The 16,881-nt window shown below is 44.3% G+C and overlaps 1 protein-coding gene across 1 annotated transcript in view; it reads right to left on the bottom strand.

Moving 5' to 3' along the window:
* The window catches only part of IFNAR1 (interferon alpha and beta receptor subunit 1), a 45,919-nt gene extending 29,241 nt beyond the window's left edge, over positions 1–16,678 (bottom strand). Inside the window, exon 1 of the mRNA XM_008066934.1 lies at positions 16,439–16,678. Coding sequence (XP_008065125.1) covers positions 16,439–16,511 — 73 coding nt within the window. The 5' untranslated portion in view covers positions 16,512–16,678. The remainder of the gene's footprint in view (positions 1–16,438) is intronic.
* Between the last annotated feature and the right edge of the window lie 203 nt (positions 16,679–16,881).

Genomic DNA, 16,881 nt, shown 5'->3' with positions numbered 1-16,881 from the left:
TTCATTGGGTTCTTCAGTTACAGGAGTTGTTTGGTTTTTAAAAAATCACTTCTATTTCTTTGTTGAATTTTTCATACTGTGAATTGTTTTTCTGATTTTGAACTGTCTGTATTTTCTTATATATTATTCAGTTTCCCTCAGCTCATTAATTTAAATTCCTTTTTCAACAACTTATTGATATCCTTTTCATTGTGGTCTGTTACTAGAGAGTGATTATGTTCCTTTGGTGGTGTCATACTTCCTTGCCTTTTCATGTTTCATTTGTCTCTGCACTGATGTCTGTGCATCTGGTAGAATCATCACTTCTTCAAAACCTTATAGAGTGGAAAAGACTTTCCCCTGCAGTTGGTTTTGGTGTGCTGTCTCAAGACAGATGTGATGACTCTGTTTCCAGATAGATGCAGTGATATAGTTCCTATACAGCTTCTTCATTTGTGTTCAATGTCAGTGGGTGCCTTGGTGGCCTAGACTATAGAAGTTTGTGGCAGTGGCAGTGTACGTCGGTATGTCCTCAGTGTCTAGGGCTTTTGGGGTCCTTCTAGTCTTATTTTTCCCACAATGGGGAGATTTAGCCAAGATCTCTCTTGGTGTCTGAGATGGGCTACAAACAGCTATGGTAGCTCTAGATTCCAGGTGCAGGTGCTTGGAGTGGCAGTGGGTCTGGGGTTCTAGGCTCAGAGGCTTACAAACCTATTGTAGCACCTAATTATTAGGGTGCAAGTTCACTCTCTGTGGCAGCCTAGAAGTAGGTGGCCCATAAAATCAGGATCTATGAATCTGAGGCACCACCTGGCAGTTCAGGCCCAGGAAGCCAGGTTGCAACTGTGATTCTAACCCTGGGGCCTTATATATGACTTTGCCTAACTACAGGGATGAGGTGGTTTTCTGGAGGTTTGGGACCAGGGAGCCTGGTATGACTACAATGTGGGAACTTGAGCCACCAGGGCTCAATGGTGACTCACAACCTAGGGGATGAGATATCACATAATACTGACTCTAGACCCTGGGATATTGGGGCTCAGCAGTATCCCAAACTGAGGCCAGGTATGGCAGCAGCAAGCACCCCAGAATGGTGAAGCACAGCTGTTGTTTGTTGGGGTGGGACAGGGAACAACACAGTGATGACTCCACTCCTCAGGGGGAGGAGTGTCTCAGCAGCTCAGACTCTAGGAGGCTAGTCCAGCTCCAGAGAAGAACAATAGAATTGTTTGGCCTGTAGGGCAGGGTGTCTCAGTTTGGCCATTGCTCTGCTTCTCTAGGATATGGGGTACTGTGTCAGCACAGTCCTGGGATGCACAGCTGCTCAGCTTGGTCCAGGGGTGGGAAGTGCTCGTGCAGCTCAGTCCTGGGGATGGGGCATGACTATTTGGGTGGTTCAGGCACTGTTTCCCTGGAATGTGGAGTGCCACTTTGGTATTGGCACTGGGGTGCATGACTACTCTGGGTGGTAAAGGTACTGTTTTCCCAGGAGGCAGGGTACCACTTTAGCTCCAGCCTGAGGAGATAGGAGAGGTAGGTGGAGTGGCTTCACCTCTTCTTGACCCCACAGGAAGGGTGTAATGGCTGCTCAGCTGCTCAAAGCTCAGCTTGGGAACAACAGGCCACCAGGCTGGGGTGGTTCAGTAGAGGCCTAGCTTCGGGGATGAAGGGAAGCCATGGCTAGACGCTCCCAAGCAAGACACACTTTAACAGTAGTTCCAGTTCCAAGATGGTGTAGCACAGCATCCATGCAAGCCACAGCAAGCAGGGCACATTGTTGGCTCCTTGTGTGTCAGGGAGCACAGCTGTATAGACTGTAGGCAGCTCCTTCAGCTAGACTTAGTTACTATGAGGACCGCAGGGGACTCTAGTGGTGGGACTTATGCCCAAGGTGCTGATGGGGGTTGCTAGGATCTTCTTGTTTACCTCCTCAGATGGAAAGAAGTTCCTCCTGGTTCCCAGGGTGATACCAGTTGGGGGATGAAATACTGGAGGCCTGGCATTTCCTTCTGTTCTCTATGTGGCTGTTCTACATTTCTCTGCTTACCAGGGTTTCTGTTACTTCACTGATGTACTCCAGCACCCTCTCTCAGTTTTGTTAAAATTTCGTTGTTTATTTGTGGTTCTGGCTGTCTTTTTGAGGGGAATGAATGCTAGTGGCTTCTAGTTGGCCACCTTGCTGACAGCATTTTTGCAGACTACTTCGATGTGTTTTTTTTTAGTTGTTATAGGATGTCTCTGTGCCAAGAATCAGTCTGAGGTGTAAACTGATGGTCTTTTCTGAGCCTTTCCCTAGGTGTGTGTGGTCACTTTCTAATTTTCCCTATATGTGTAGTTGTTTTTGAATGTTACAGTCCTTAATGTCTGGCTTCTAAAAGTGAAAAAAGAGGAAAAAAAGGGGATGTGTGCATGTGCCAGCCCTTTAAATCCTCAGTGTACGAGGGCTTTCAGCAATGGGGGAAGATATAAGTGACTGCCTATCTCTTTGTCTTCACTTTTGTGACAAGAAGCAATTAGCAATCGGAACACAGATCCCTGAGATTCGAAAGGTGGGTTTCTTTTTGCCCACCTGGCTCCTGTAAGTTGTGTGCCAGTTGCTCTAGTAACATGTGCGCAGTGGCCTGCCAACAGCTGGGAGGTGGGAGATAGGCAGTTGCTACTGTGCTACCAGCTGTGATAGACTAAAATTAATTGTAATTTACCATCCAAGCTTTTCTTCTGGAAGCTGAAAACCTTCCAGAGTTCCAAAATAGTTAACTGGACAGATTCTGCCACTGTAATCATTGTTTAGGTGAGGAGACAGATTCTGGGTACTTTCTATTCTGTCATCTTTCTAGAATCCTCAAAAGACATATTTTTAGAAACCGCTTCTTTGTGTTAAACACAATTTCCAGGCAGACTGCAAGTTTTTTAAGGGCAGTCTATAAAGCTTCATTTTTCTGAAATATCACAAAGGGCTGATCTTTCACTTTGATAAGCTATAATTATTTATGTATCTATTTATTTATTTATTTTTGAGTTGGAGTCTCACTCTGTCGCCCAGACTGGAGTGTAGCGGCTGCTCTCGGCCACTGTAGCCTCGACCTGCTGGGCTCTGGGAATCCTTTCACCTCAGCCTCCCAAGTAGCTGGAACTACAGGTGTGCACTACCACATCCGGCTAATTTTTGATTTATTGTAGAAATGAGGTCTCGCCAAGTTGCCCAGGTGGGTCTCGAACCTGCAGGCTCAGGCAATCCACTTACCTTAGCCTCCCAAAGCGCAGGATTACAGGCTGAGCAACCGAGCCCGGCTGCTATAATTTTTTTAAAGATCAGCTTTTATTTATTTAAAGACTACTCTGTTGCCCAGGCTGGAGTAGCAGTGGCACTATCATAGCTTGCTGCAGCCTTGAACTCCTAAAGACCAGCTTTTACACCTATTTCTTGCTTCTAAAATATTTCTAGCTTTTACTTCTGCCTTAGGGCAATTGTGTTATCTCCTTGCAGACTTTTTCTATCGCAGGAGTCTTTGTATAGAACTTTCATAATTGGGACTGCTTCTCCTACTTTGCAGATAGATATTATAGCATGGGATCAAAAGGAGAGATCTCAGAAAATATTTTCTCAATTTTTTTTTTAAATTTAAGGAGGAACCCATCAGGTCTCCCAACCCTCAATTTTCTTTTGCACACTCAAATTCTTTGAAATTTCATCCCTGAATAGAATATATTCTCTTATTCTGCTCTTCTTAACTAGATTCCCATCCCATTTGCTGGAATTTATAAATTCTGTGCAGCCAGAGGGCAGCAGTTAGGTTTACAGGGGTTAACAAAAAGATCTGATAGCATTTCCTTGCAGTATCCTGTTCAGAATATGAAATTACCTATGTGAAATTTTCTTCATGTTCTCACCCCTGGGAGAGGGACAAGGCTGATTAACATATTATCTCTTTAAAAAATGGATCTAAACCAGCTTGAGGACAAAAACTGTAGTTAAAAGACAAAGTGGCCTCAATCTCTTGGGAACACACCTCTACCCCCACACCTTCCTCCTGGACTACCTCCATAATGGCTGAAGTCCAGGGATAATACCTGACGACCATGGGACTTGCTTTATAGATAGCATCTACTGTAAAACCCAAGAATGGTATTTTGGATTTGTTTTTCTTTGGAGACAGGGTCTCACTCCGTCACCAGGCTGGAGTGCAGTGGCATGACTGAGGCTAACCACAGCCTCGAACTCCTTGGCTCAAGTGATCCTCCTGCTTCAGCCTCTTGAGTAGCAGGGACTACAGGCATGTGCCACCATGCCCAGATAATTTTTCTGTTTTTTGTAGAGACACAGTCTTGTTTTGTTGCCCAGGCTGGTCTCCATCTCCTGGCCTCAAGCGATCTTCCTGACTCAGCTGGGATTACAAGCAAAGTGCTAGGAGTACAAGCATAAATCACTGTATCAGGCATTATTTGAGATATTTTTCAGAATTTGTACTCTGGCAGTCTCAAACCACCACCCAGGCACAGAGCACCAGGAAGTCCTCTATCGATCCTGTGGTTACCAGGAAGACAGTCGTGACACTCCCTCCCATGACATCATCAACCAATCAACAGCCCCTATCCCTCTGCTTGCCAAGTTCCCTTTAAAAACCCTATTCTCTGAGTTTTCAAGAAGGCAGATTTGAGTAATTTTTCTCATCCTCCTTGCTTAGTTGAGCTGCAATACAGTAAGTTCTCTATATACTAACAAGTTTCAAGAGTACGTTCTTAAGTCCAATTTGTTTGTAAGTCTGATAAAGTTAGCCCAGGTACCCAACTAATTTAGTTGGTTATACAGTACAACTACATAGCCACTATTTTTTTCTTTTTTCTTTTTCTTTTTTTTGAGTTCTGTCGCTCCTGCTGAAGTGCAGTGGCATGCTCATAGCCACTGCAGACTCAACCTGCTGGGCTCGGGTGATCCTTCCATCTCAGCCTTCCAAATGACTGGAACTACAGGCATGTGCCACCACCATGCCTGGCAAATTTTTTGATTTATTGTAGAGACGAGGTCTCGCCATGTTGCCCAGGTTGCTCTCAAACCCATGGGTTCAGGCAATCCTCTCGCGTCTGCCTCCCAAAGTGCTGGGATTACAGGCGTGAGCCACTGCGCCTGGCCATTACCATTACTTTTACACTTGCTTCCAGACATCCTGGACTTGAAGTAAAGATACTGCACTACTGTACTCTATACAGTATTATACTGTAAGGTACACAAAAGCACAATCACTTGTAGAGGATGCGTTGCATATGACAATGTATGCCAGACACATGAGCTAACTTAGGTGACTAAACATGTGAATGCATGTTCGCATCTTTGAAAGTTTATAACTTGAAGTTTTGCATGTAGGGGACTTACTGTGTTAAACTCTTTATACATTGTAATAGCTGTGCCAGTTTTAGTTCTTCAGAGCAACAGGAATAGGAACCTGGTCAGGTTGTAACAAACTTAGGGCTCATCTTGGATTGGCCCTATATATTAGGGCATTTGCCTGTGGTTTGCAGACCCCTTGCCAGTAGGGCAGATTCAGAACATGCCTAGGTCATCTAGATTTTGGGGGGGGGGGTTTTTGAGTCAAAGTCTCACTCTCCTACAGGCTGGAGTGCAGTGGCATGATCCCCGCCACTGCAGCCTTGACCTGCTGGGCTCAGGGGATCCTTTTGCCTCAGCCTTCCAAGTAGCTGGAACCACAGGTGCGTGCCACCATGCCCAGCTGATTGTTTGATTTATTATAGAGCCAAGGTCTTGTTACGTTGCTCAGGCTGTTCTCGAACCTCTGGGCTCAGGCAATCCACTTGCCTCACCTCCCAAAGTGCTGGGATTACAGGTGTGAACTACCTCACCTGGCCCCGTACAGATTTTTGAACTGAGGGTTGTCTCTGATGCCTCCTCCTCAGCAAGGCATTGTCAACCTACAATGCCACATTTTATTACAGTGGAGAAACAGTTTCCAGAAACAGAAAACAGCTTATTGGGTAAGTGTTCAAAGCACTACTAACAGCTCCCTTCCTTCTCCTTATCTGGTAGGCTCTCCTTAGGTAACAAGGAAGGTGTCCGGTGCCCGCTTTGGCGGTACTATGACCCTTTAGTGGGCTCTGGTCGGGTCTCCTAGATTGTATAAGGGAGGCTCTCAGGTGAGGTGATCTCTCCATATGGATGGAGAATAGGAACTTGTTGAGAACATTTCTGGTCTGATTCTGATCTGCCTCTGGTTTGAAGGTGTATACATTTATATTGTCTATCTGGTCAGTCACATTTGGTGAGTTCTGAGGAGCTGGTGATAGAAGCTCAGTGGTTCTAACTCAGAGTGATTATCTGCTCTTCCATCTTGCTTGGAAACTATCCACTGAACTCCCAGCTGGGGGGTCATCCCTCCTCACCTTGAGTGGATCAAAGATGGTAGAAGTCAAACTGAAGGCAAGTTCAGGCCTAGAGTAGGGTGGCTAATGGTTGTGTTATGTCTCTTCAACTGGAATGGGAAATGCTAATTTGGTTCCCTGTGAAGCCATATTGGGCTACATCTTGCAAAATTAGGAGGCTTTTTGTGCCTCCTTCAGGTGCCGCAAAGTGAGTGGGTCAACAAAGCCATGCTTCTCTTCTGAAGACCACAGGAAGGGAAACACAGGAATCTGGGAGGCCAGCAAAAGGGTAAGAGTTTCTTACCAGTCAAACTCCCTGTTTCTCCACAGAGAGGTGGACTTTGGTAAGTAGATGTACCAAATTCTTTACCAGCTCAGAAATGCCAGTTCTAGATTGCTCTGGAACAAGACCTGGAGACAATTTTTCTGTATGGTGGATAATGTTCTATACTTTCCCTGCAAGGGCCTGGGTTCAGTTCCTGGCCATGAAATGAATCCTTTCTGGTATAGTATTTACATTAGCTTGGTCATTAACCATTTTCCCTTTCTTGGATAGCTTGTGATTTCCTGTGTCCCATCTGTGGGGACAGACGTTCTTCCAGTCATTGTTTGTAGGTGACCAGTTGAGAAGCTGAGACTAGGGAATATGGTCAGATAAAAGTGTGGGTTGTACTTCATTTATGGATAACACAATTTCCCTTTCTCTGAGCTATTTTTCAGGGGTGAATCTGATCTTATAAAGTTGCTTGCCACTTCTTTGGAGGCACATCATGGTAAAGTCATAACTTTGGGTTAAAGCACGTAGGAGGATACTTCTAGAAGGAAAAAAGAAAATTTCTCCAAGTCAGAAAATGTCAGTTGTTTGTCCCAGTTAATGACATTTGAAAGTTTTTTTAGCTCTATGGTTAAAAGTTGGCTTAATCAGAAGCTAATAACTAATGTATATTTTAAAAGGCCTTTGTGTCTTTTTTCTTTTGAATCCAATTTCTGGGAATTCAGTCGATTAAATTTTGTCTATTTTTCCATTTGCTTTGCTTCTGTTTGTCTCTCCTTTGCTATCCTTAATGAGAGAAACTAAGATAATTTCTGACATTCTGAGATCCCTTAAGGAAAACAGACTCCTTTCCAGGAGGAACCTCTGTTTTTCCTATGGCACCCAAAGAATGGGAAGCATATAGATTACTCTCAGGTCTAAAGTTTCTGCTCTATCTTGCATGGCTTTAAATATTTAAGTCATACATTGTCTAAAGTGCTTTTCCTGGCTGTTTTAACTGGACATTAACTTATACTATTTTTCCAGTTTAAGCAAATTATGGTATAGCATTCAGACCTGACATCTTAATTTTGTGTTTTAAATAAAAATTCTCCATCTTGTTTCACCTAAAAATTGTCTCTTTAAAAATACAAACTTAAGGTTGCCTAAAGTAATGAAACAGGTAATTAAAAGTCTAAGTTGGCTGCAGTAGCTCATGCCTATAATCCCAGCACTTTGGGAGGCTGAGGTGAGAGGATTGCCTGAGCCCACAGGCTTGAGACCAGCTTGGGCAACTTGAAGAGACCGCATCTTTACAATAAATTTAAAAAAAAAAAAAAAAAAGTAGCCAGGCATGGTGGCATGTGCCTGTAATTACAGCTACTTGGAAGACTGAGGTAGAAGGATCATCTAAGCCCAGCAGGTCGAGGCTGCGGTGGCCGTGAGCATGCCACTGCACTCCAGCCTGGGCAACAGAGAGAGACTTCAACTAAAAAAAAAAAAAGTTTGTAGTTTAACCTACTGAATCTAAAACTTCACTCTTTTTAGAATTAAATTAAATTTTATTGTAGAGATGTGGAACACAAGTGAGGATTAACTACAAAGTAGACTACATGCAGGTGAAGTTTGGGCTTCTAACTGGTCCTCACTCCCCCTGGTATTAGACCAGGTACCCTTTGTGTTGTCATGTGTGCCCCTGCCATCTTCCCTCCCCCTAGAAGTGCCCAGCAACTGCTAATCCCTCCCTTGTGCCAATGTGACTAATACTCAGGGCCTACTTATGAGTGAGAACATGGGGTGTTCAGTTATTTGTTTCTGTGATACATCACTTAGTATGATGGTTTCCAACTCCAACCAATTTGCTGTCATGTCAAGAGCAACCAACCAGGCAGGAGTAACCAGGTACATAACCCTGTTTATGTACCACATTTTCTTTATCCATTTCACTTTCGATGGGTGGTAGGGTTGGTTCCATGTTTTTGCTATTGTGAATAGCGTGGCAATAAACAAGCATGTGCAAATGTCTTTTTGGTAGAATGATTTATGTTCCTCCAGGTGTATTACCAGGATAGGGACTGCTGGAACATATAAAAGATAAATTTTTAGCTCTTTCAGGAATCACTATACAGCTTTCCATAGAAGTTGAACCATCTATACTCCCACCAGCAGTGTAGAAGCACTCCCTTTTTTCCACACTCGCTCTAGCATCTGTTGTTTTGACTTATTAATGATTAGCCATCCTTATCAAAGTTATATGGTATCTCATAGTTTTGATTTGCATTTCTCTGATGATTAGTGAGGCTGAGCATTTTTTCATGTATCTGTTGGATGTTTGTATGTAGACTTTTGAGAAGTGTCTGTTCATGTTCTTTGCTCACTTGTAAATGGGGCTATTTTTTCCCTTTCATTTTGTTTGATTTCCCTGTAGATCCTGGATGTTAGGCCTTTGTTGGATACACAATGTGCAATTTTTTTTTTTTTTTACCATTGTGTAGGTTGTCTCTTTACTCTTTTTTGCCATACAAAAGCTTTTCAGTTTGGTGAGGTTCCACTTGTCTTAGCTTTTATAGCATTCGCTTTTGGGGACTTGGACAAGAATTAGCTGCCTACTCCGATGTGCATAAAGGTGCTTTCTATGTTTTCTTCTAGGATTCTTATAGTTGGAGGTTTTATGTTTAGGTCTTTGGTCCATTTTGAGTTGATTTTTGTATATGGTGATAGGATGGGGTACAGTTTCATTCCTCTGCATGTGGTCAGCCTGATTTCCCAGCACCATTTGCTAAATACGGTCTCCTTTCTCCAGTGAATGTTATTGGTGGCTTTGTCAGAGGTGAGTTAGTTGAGAGACTATGTTTTTATGTCCAGAATCTCTGCCCTGTTCCATTGGTCTATGTGCCTATTCTTGAACCAATACCAGGTCGTTTTGGTTACTGTAGTCTTGTAATAAAGTTTGAAGTCTGGCAGTGTGATATCTCCCATTTTGTTCCTTTTGCTGAGGATTGTTCTATTTGTGCTCTTTTTTGTTGCCATATGAACTTCTGTATTGTTCTTTCTAGGCCTGAGAAAAATGATGTTGGTAAATTGATGGGTACTGCATTGAATCTGTAGATTGCCTTGAGTAGGATAAGATGGAAATCTTGACAATTTTGATTCTTCCAATCCATGAGCATGGAATGTTTTTTCATTTGTTTGTGTCATTCTTGACTTGTTTGAGCAGAGTTTTACAGTTCTTGTTGTAAAAGTCTTTCACTTCTCTGGCTGAGTAGCCACCATTTTTTTTTTGTGGCTATTGTGAATTGGATTGTGCTTTTTTTTTTTTCCCCCAAACATTTTTTTTTTTTTTTGAGTTGGAGTCTCACTCTGTCGCCCAGACTGGAGTCTCGACCTGCTGGGCTCCGGCGATCCTGCCGCCTCAGCCTTCCAAGTAGCCGGAACTACAGGCGTGCGGTACCACGCCCGGCTAATTTTTTGATTTATTGTAGAGATGAGGTCTTGCCAAGTTGCCCAGGCGGGTCACGAATAAACATATATATATATTTTTTTGAGTTGGAGTCTCACTCTGTCGCCGAGACTGGAGTGCAGTGGCCGCTCCCGACCACCGCAGCCTCGCCTGCTGGGCTCCGGCGATCCTTCCGCCTCAGCCTTCCGAGTAGCCGGAATTACAGGCATGTGCTACCACGCCCGGCTGATTTTTTGATTTATTGTAGAGATGAGGTCTCGCTGCCCAGGCGGGTCTCGAACCTGCGGGCTCAGGCAATCCACTCACCTCAGCCTCCCAAAGGCGCAGGATTACAGGCTGAGCCACCGAGCCCGGCTTCATATTTTTTATTTTTAAATTATGTGGGGTACAGTTAAGGGTTAGGTAAACAAATATGCACCGTTCAGGCAGGATTGTGCTTTTTATTTAGTTCTCTGCCAGCTTGTTGCTGATATATAGAAATGCAACTATCTTTTGTACATTGATTTTGTATTCTAAGTCTTTACCAGAGTCATTTATCAGTGTGACAAGGTTTTAGACAGACTCCCTAGGATTCTCAAGGTATAAATCATATAGTCCACAAAGAGGAAAAGCTTAACCGCCTCTCTTCCTATGTGAATACCTCCGATTTTCTTCCTTATTAGGCTCTGGTTAGGACTTCCAGCACTATGTTGAACAGGATTGGTGAGAGTGGGCATCCTTGTCTTGTTCCTGTTCTTAGGGGGAATGCTCCCAACTTTTGCCCATTGAGCAAAATGTTGGCTGTAGGTTTATCGTAGATGACTCTTACTGTTTTGAGACATGTTCCTTCTATGCCTAAGTGCTCAAGGGTTTTTGTCAAGAAGGTATGTTGGATTTTGTGGTTCTTAGTTTTATATCTGTTAATGTGCTGAATTACATTTATGGTCTTGAGAATGTTGAACCAGCCCTGCATCCCAGGAATTCTTGTTTTTATTAAGAAAATAAGTGTCCTCTATCAAAAAGTAAAAGCTTTTGCTTCTAAAATCTTTGAATTATCATTTTAGCGAAATGAATGACTTTATAGTATCCTGTGATCCTGTGTTGTAATATCAAATGTTTTGCAACCTTTGATATTTGACAAACTTCCAAAATAAAAAATTTCAGCTCTGAGCTCAGTCTTTTTTACCTCATTCACTTTTAGATACTAGGTTCTAAATTCAGTCTTTCTGGCTTTTAAAATTTTTTCAATATTAGGTTTTCCTGAAGTCCAAGAGAGACATATTTGGCTCATTTGGTATGTTGAAATTACACAGGAAGCACTGTCAAATATGAAAGAATGTTTAATTTTCATGGGGTAATATATATATGTGTGTGTGTGTGTCATTAGTATGTGTTCCAAAATTGTATAACATTCCTATAATTCTGATATATCTTAGTACATTACCAGTAATGATTATTATGTTAAACTGTTATATCCACAGAAATAACCAAATTTTCCTGTTAATTGTCTTTGACCAAGGCTGTCCTAAGACTTTTGTCATCCACCAATATTGTTTTACTTTGATCCTTTTCAAAGGTGATTTATACTCAGCTATTGGGCTCTGACAGGTGCTCTTCAAAACAGGTCTCTGCTAACTTTAGAGACTGTATGATTGGACTAGAGAGAGAAAAAAAGAGGCGCTTCCAGGACTCTTACTAGAGAGCTGATGTGTTGACAAGGATTATTGACCCAATATAGAGCAGAACAGTGATTAATTGCATGGATTGAACTAATAGAAGATGGATATACTTTTATTTGAAGTATTGATGATTCTTTTGTTTTTCAGAGTCAAGATAACTTTTTCTTTTGAGCTATTTGCAGTTTTTGAACAACTGAATACAGCATGCTTTTGTGAACAAAATTTGAAGCATGTTTCTTTTTCTCTCCCTTGATTTTCCAGAATTTTGAAACTGTGAGTATTGATTTATGACAATATTGTTATTTGGATAACTTCAATAAGAATTGCTTTTCTTTTGTAAATAAGATATGATTGGAGACATTGGTTATTTTACCAAGACTTTGGCTGGAATGACATCTTCAGGTATGAGCAGACTGCTTTGAAGAACTGAGAGTCAGAAGTATAAAGAGCCAATAAAAGCCCCTTGGAAAGGTTGGCCTTGTACCTTGTCAGTTTCTTTACAGGGCTCCTAACCTGTGGTAAAAGTTTGCTCTCTGACAGGTCCAGGACCCCAAGTTATTTTGGGACCTCAAAGAGAGAAATTCATCCAATTCATACAAGCATCTGCAGGCTCAAATCGTTGGCTGGGTTCAAGAGGCCTTAGAAGATCTAATCGAGGCCAGGTATGGTGACTCATGCCTGATAATCCCAGCACTTTGGGAGGCTGAGGTGAGAGGATTGCCTGAGCCCAGCCTGGGCAACTTGCTGAGACCTCATCTCTACAATAAGAAAAAAAAATTAGCTGGGCATGGTGGTGTGCGCCTGTAGTTCCAGCTACTTGGAAGGCTGAGGTGGAAGATCACCTGAGCCTAGCAGGTTGAGGATGCAGTGGCCATGAGCGTGCCACTACACTCCACCTTAGGTGACAGAGTGAGACTCCAACTCAAAAAAAAAAAATCGAATCTGAGATTCCATACAGAAACAGTTCCAACAAAGTCAGTTTAAAAAGTGCCTATATGGCAAGTAATTATTCTTGCTATACTTTATGCAAATAATCAAGCTATATATAAGACTAAAACGGCCAGGCTTGGTGGCTTAGCCTGTAATCCCAGCGCTTTGGGAGGCCGAGGTGAGTGGATTGCCTCATCCCGCGGGCTTGAGACCTGCCTGGACAACTTGGCGAGACCTCATCTCTACAATAAATAAAAAAATTAGCCGGGCATGGTAGCGCATCCCTGTAGTTCCAGCTACTTGAGGCGGAAGGATTGCCAGAGCCCAGCAGTTCGAGGCTGCAGTGGCTGCTCCCGGCCACTGCACTCCAGTCTGGGTGACAGAGTGAGACTCCAATTAAAAAAAAAAAACAACAAAAAAACACTAAAACTAATTTTGTGAATAAATTGGTCTTACTATGATTTGTTGAGAGAGAAAATTATGCTTCAAAAGAAACTACAGTACCCTTGTTATTAGATTTTCTTGTTCACCATTTTTGAGTATTTGTTATTTTCTATAATTTGGACTGAATACTAAATTCTTTCCTGGCTTAAGTTCATATAGTCCACACTTCCTACAAATGAGCCTATTGATGAATGCACCCTTGGGAGCACTACCTATGTGCCCCCTGAGTTTACTTTGTTTATGGCATGGGGTCAAACCCTCCTTTACAAAGATGGGCCCATCACTGTCTGAGCAGCTAACACAGAAGGCCCTTGTTTATTAGGACACTCTGTGACTCCTTTCTCTACCCGTTCAAATCATGAAATGCTTTGGTCCTTTCCCCATAGATTAAGGAGAGAGCTACCAGGAGGATGCCAGGACACCTGTTCAGAATCTTCTAGGGATATTGGTCCCTGACTATGGAGTTTATGCTAACAAGGGAAGAGGGTCTGTGCAACTTAAATGTCATTTGCTGCACCTATACAGATACTTCAGCAGTTGAATCTTGAATAGACAAAAATCTCCCAATAAGTTGTAAGGCTACATCAAGTCTCTACCACAGATGCTATGCTTAACAATGTCCTAGGATACCCATGAGAAGAGCTCTGGTTTTCTGAGCTCTTCTCATGGGTATCCTAGGACATTGTTAAGTCAGGTACTAATGTCTTAGTCATGCAAACCTTGGGACTCCAGCTCAGGATTGGCGAATATATGCAGACAATTACAAAGCAGTTTCTTTCCTCTTACCCTGGGCCTAGCTCCAACTTTAACTATGTCCCCTGGCAGCAGGAAGAAGTCAGACTGGTCTTTGGTCAGTGAAAGGACATAACATGGATTTAATATACCCAGTGAGCAGCCATTTTTTTTTTTTTTTGAGTTGGAGTCCCACTCCATCACCCAGGCTCGAGTGCAGTGGTATGCTCATGGCCACCCCAGCGTTGACCTGTTGGGCTCAGGCAATCCTTCTGCCTCAGCCTTCCAAGTAGCTGGAACGACAGGCATGTGCTACCACCTGGCTTATTTTTTGATTTATTGTAGAGACGAGGTCTCACCAAGTTGTCCAGGCTGATCTCGAATCCCTCGGCGCAGGTAATCCTCTCACCTTGGCCTCCAAAAGTGCTGAGATTACGGGCTGAGCCACTGCGCCCGGCCATTTTAACACTGCCTAAATCTCATGTTTTTCTAGTGGTTTACTTAACTTGCCCTCTAATTACTAGCCAAGAACTGAATGGGTTTCTCAGAGATAGCTATTGACAATTGTTTACAACTCCCTATCCCAGCTTGTTTTGTACCAATTAGCTTTTCTATTTCAAGTATTTGCCTCCACCCATAAGACGCAAGTTAACCGAATCAGCCTTAGTGACCTTCATTACACAGACAGACCCTACCACCATGGCAGCAATCATTTGATTAACCCCCCTATCTGCCAGCTGTCCATCACCTGATGCCAGTATCTGGGCTTACAATGACAAGGAGCAAACCACCTTAATGATCACCCTCATCAAAGGAAAGGGTTAAAAGGCCTCATCCATCAGCAACCAGTCACCACTGACACGGCCATTGCCTTGCTAAGCTATGGCCAGGCCATGTTTTCTTAAGCTTTGGCCCCCTCCGCTACCTTGGGGAGGTGAATCTCCTCTCTCTCTCTCCAATTTATTTTCTAAATAAATTATATTTTCTAATCCAACTTCTGCGTAATTCTTTGTATCTTTCATGCGGCATCGGATCACACACCAGACACTCACACCCCCAACAGGCCTGACCTAACATTCTGGAGGCCCTGATGGGTGTATGTCCTCTAACACTTATCAAAGGTGGGAAGACCATAATTGAAATCAGATACTTGTAGCCCACTCTTTTTAGCATAATGATTGTGTACTTATATCAAGCCTCTTGTAAAAAGCAAAAGCATGGTCTTTCTTTCAAAAATGCCCGTGCCAGTCAGGCATGTGTATATACGTCTGTCGGTCTCATGCTCTAATAAATTCTGTTTTGAAACTATACCAGCCCCTATGAAATGCTTTTCTGTAGTGGGTCAAATAATCCACTCATTTCTGGCTAAGTATTAAGAATCACAGTAAACTGGCTTGGTGTCCTCCTGCCTTCGTATTTTGGCTTTGTATTTTTCTCTTATTTTTGGAAAGGAAAAAAAAAAAAATCTCAGAATCCCTTAAACTTCTCATGCGAAAGGTAAGGTTAAGCCTGGAGGCTGAGTCACTGCAATACCCTCTTCCAAACCAAAAGTTGTTACTAACATTATACATCAGCCAGATCTCCATGGAAAGGGAAAAGGCTTGGGAAGAATTGTCCCACAGTTCATTCATAAGCAAATTCCTTGCTGGTCTCCCATATACAAGGACATGTCAATTTAACTTTGGGTCTATAACCTAAGTCTAGCTCCTAAGATTCCACACTGACAATGGATTCCAACACAGGCAATGTCTATCTTTTCAAGTGCAGAATAAAGTCAAGAATCATTCCTCCATACCTACCCAGAAATATCTGCATGACTGACTCTTCTTTCACTCCCTTTCCTCTTATGTAGATTTACTGGGCACTACCTAAAGTCTCTCTTCACCTTACCGTCTACCTGCCCGTCGTCCTACATGTCTTCCCCGCACTTTAAGGAAATGTGTTAAGTACTAAACCTCCTGAAAACCCCTTCAGAAAAAGTCGCGGACGTGTCTGCGGCTCGTGTTTTTCCCGAAAACCGTAAATCTGGCTTGATAAACTTCGATGATTGGACACATGCCTGTCACTCATTTCGGTTGTCACTTTTTATAAAACTGCACGAATCCTGAGTCAAACAGAGAAATTCTGGCAACAATTATCTCACCCCCACGCGGGACGGGGCATCTGTGTACTCGATTAAGGAAATGAATTCCAGGCGCTGCTTTGTTTATTATCAAACAGGCCGGCGGAGCTGAGGGATTTTTCGGGAAAGAGGCAAACCTGACACCAGGCTCCGGTCCGGCCAGCTTCCAGGGGATGGGAGCCGGGGCGCGGCCCGAGATCTCGAGGCTGGGGCGCGCCCCCAGCCCGGGGACTGGTACACCGGGTCCCAGACAGGCGGCGTGGAAAGCTCTGAACCCCACTCTCTCCCCTGCGGTTTTCGAGCCTAAGGCGGTTTTCATCTGAGGGCGGCGGCGACGGCTTCCAAACCACAGCGGCACTGGGGTCCGGAGGCTTCCCGGGGGGAATGTCTGTCCTCCCGGCACCCCAACTCCTCCCGCCCCTCGCAGTCGCGGGGATTTCCGCCGCCGCCGCCCAGCGTCGCGCCCCGCCCCATTCCCTGTCTCTCACCTGCAGCTGAGGGCCACACCCACGGCGCCCCAGCGACCAGCACCAGGATCGTCGCGCCCAGGAGGTCCGGCATCGTCCGCGAGCCGCCGCGGGTCCCGCCGGTCACATCCTCGGTGACCTCCGCAGCACAGGCCACCTCCGCGCACAGGCCGCGCCTCCGAGGCACGAGCCTAGGAAATCGACAGGCCGCCCCTCCTCCGCCTCGCACCCCCTCTTTCCGGCCAGTGACTGCTCGAGCGCGCCTCCGCCCCCCATTCCCGGAAGCCCGCCTCTCGCCCGGAGGCCTTGACCCGCGCGGGCGCTCTGCGTGTTGCCAGTGCGCCTGCGCAGACCTTTTCGCCCCCGCCTTTTCTCGCCGTGGGCCGCTGGAGGGCGCCGGTGCAGCCGCGATCACGGCGGTGGGCTCGCCGTCCTCTCCCTACCCCGCCCTGGTCTCTCGCCCA

Source organism: Carlito syrichta, unplaced genomic scaffold, assembly GCF_000164805.1.
Source record: "Carlito syrichta isolate Samal-C Ts95f unplaced genomic scaffold, Tarsius_syrichta-2.0.1 Scaffold309198, whole genome shotgun sequence".
NCBI lineage: Eukaryota > Metazoa > Chordata > Mammalia > Primates > Tarsiidae > Carlito > Carlito syrichta.
The sequence above is the reverse complement of the archived record's forward strand: the minus strand, read 5'-3'. Positions and strand labels throughout refer to the sequence as shown.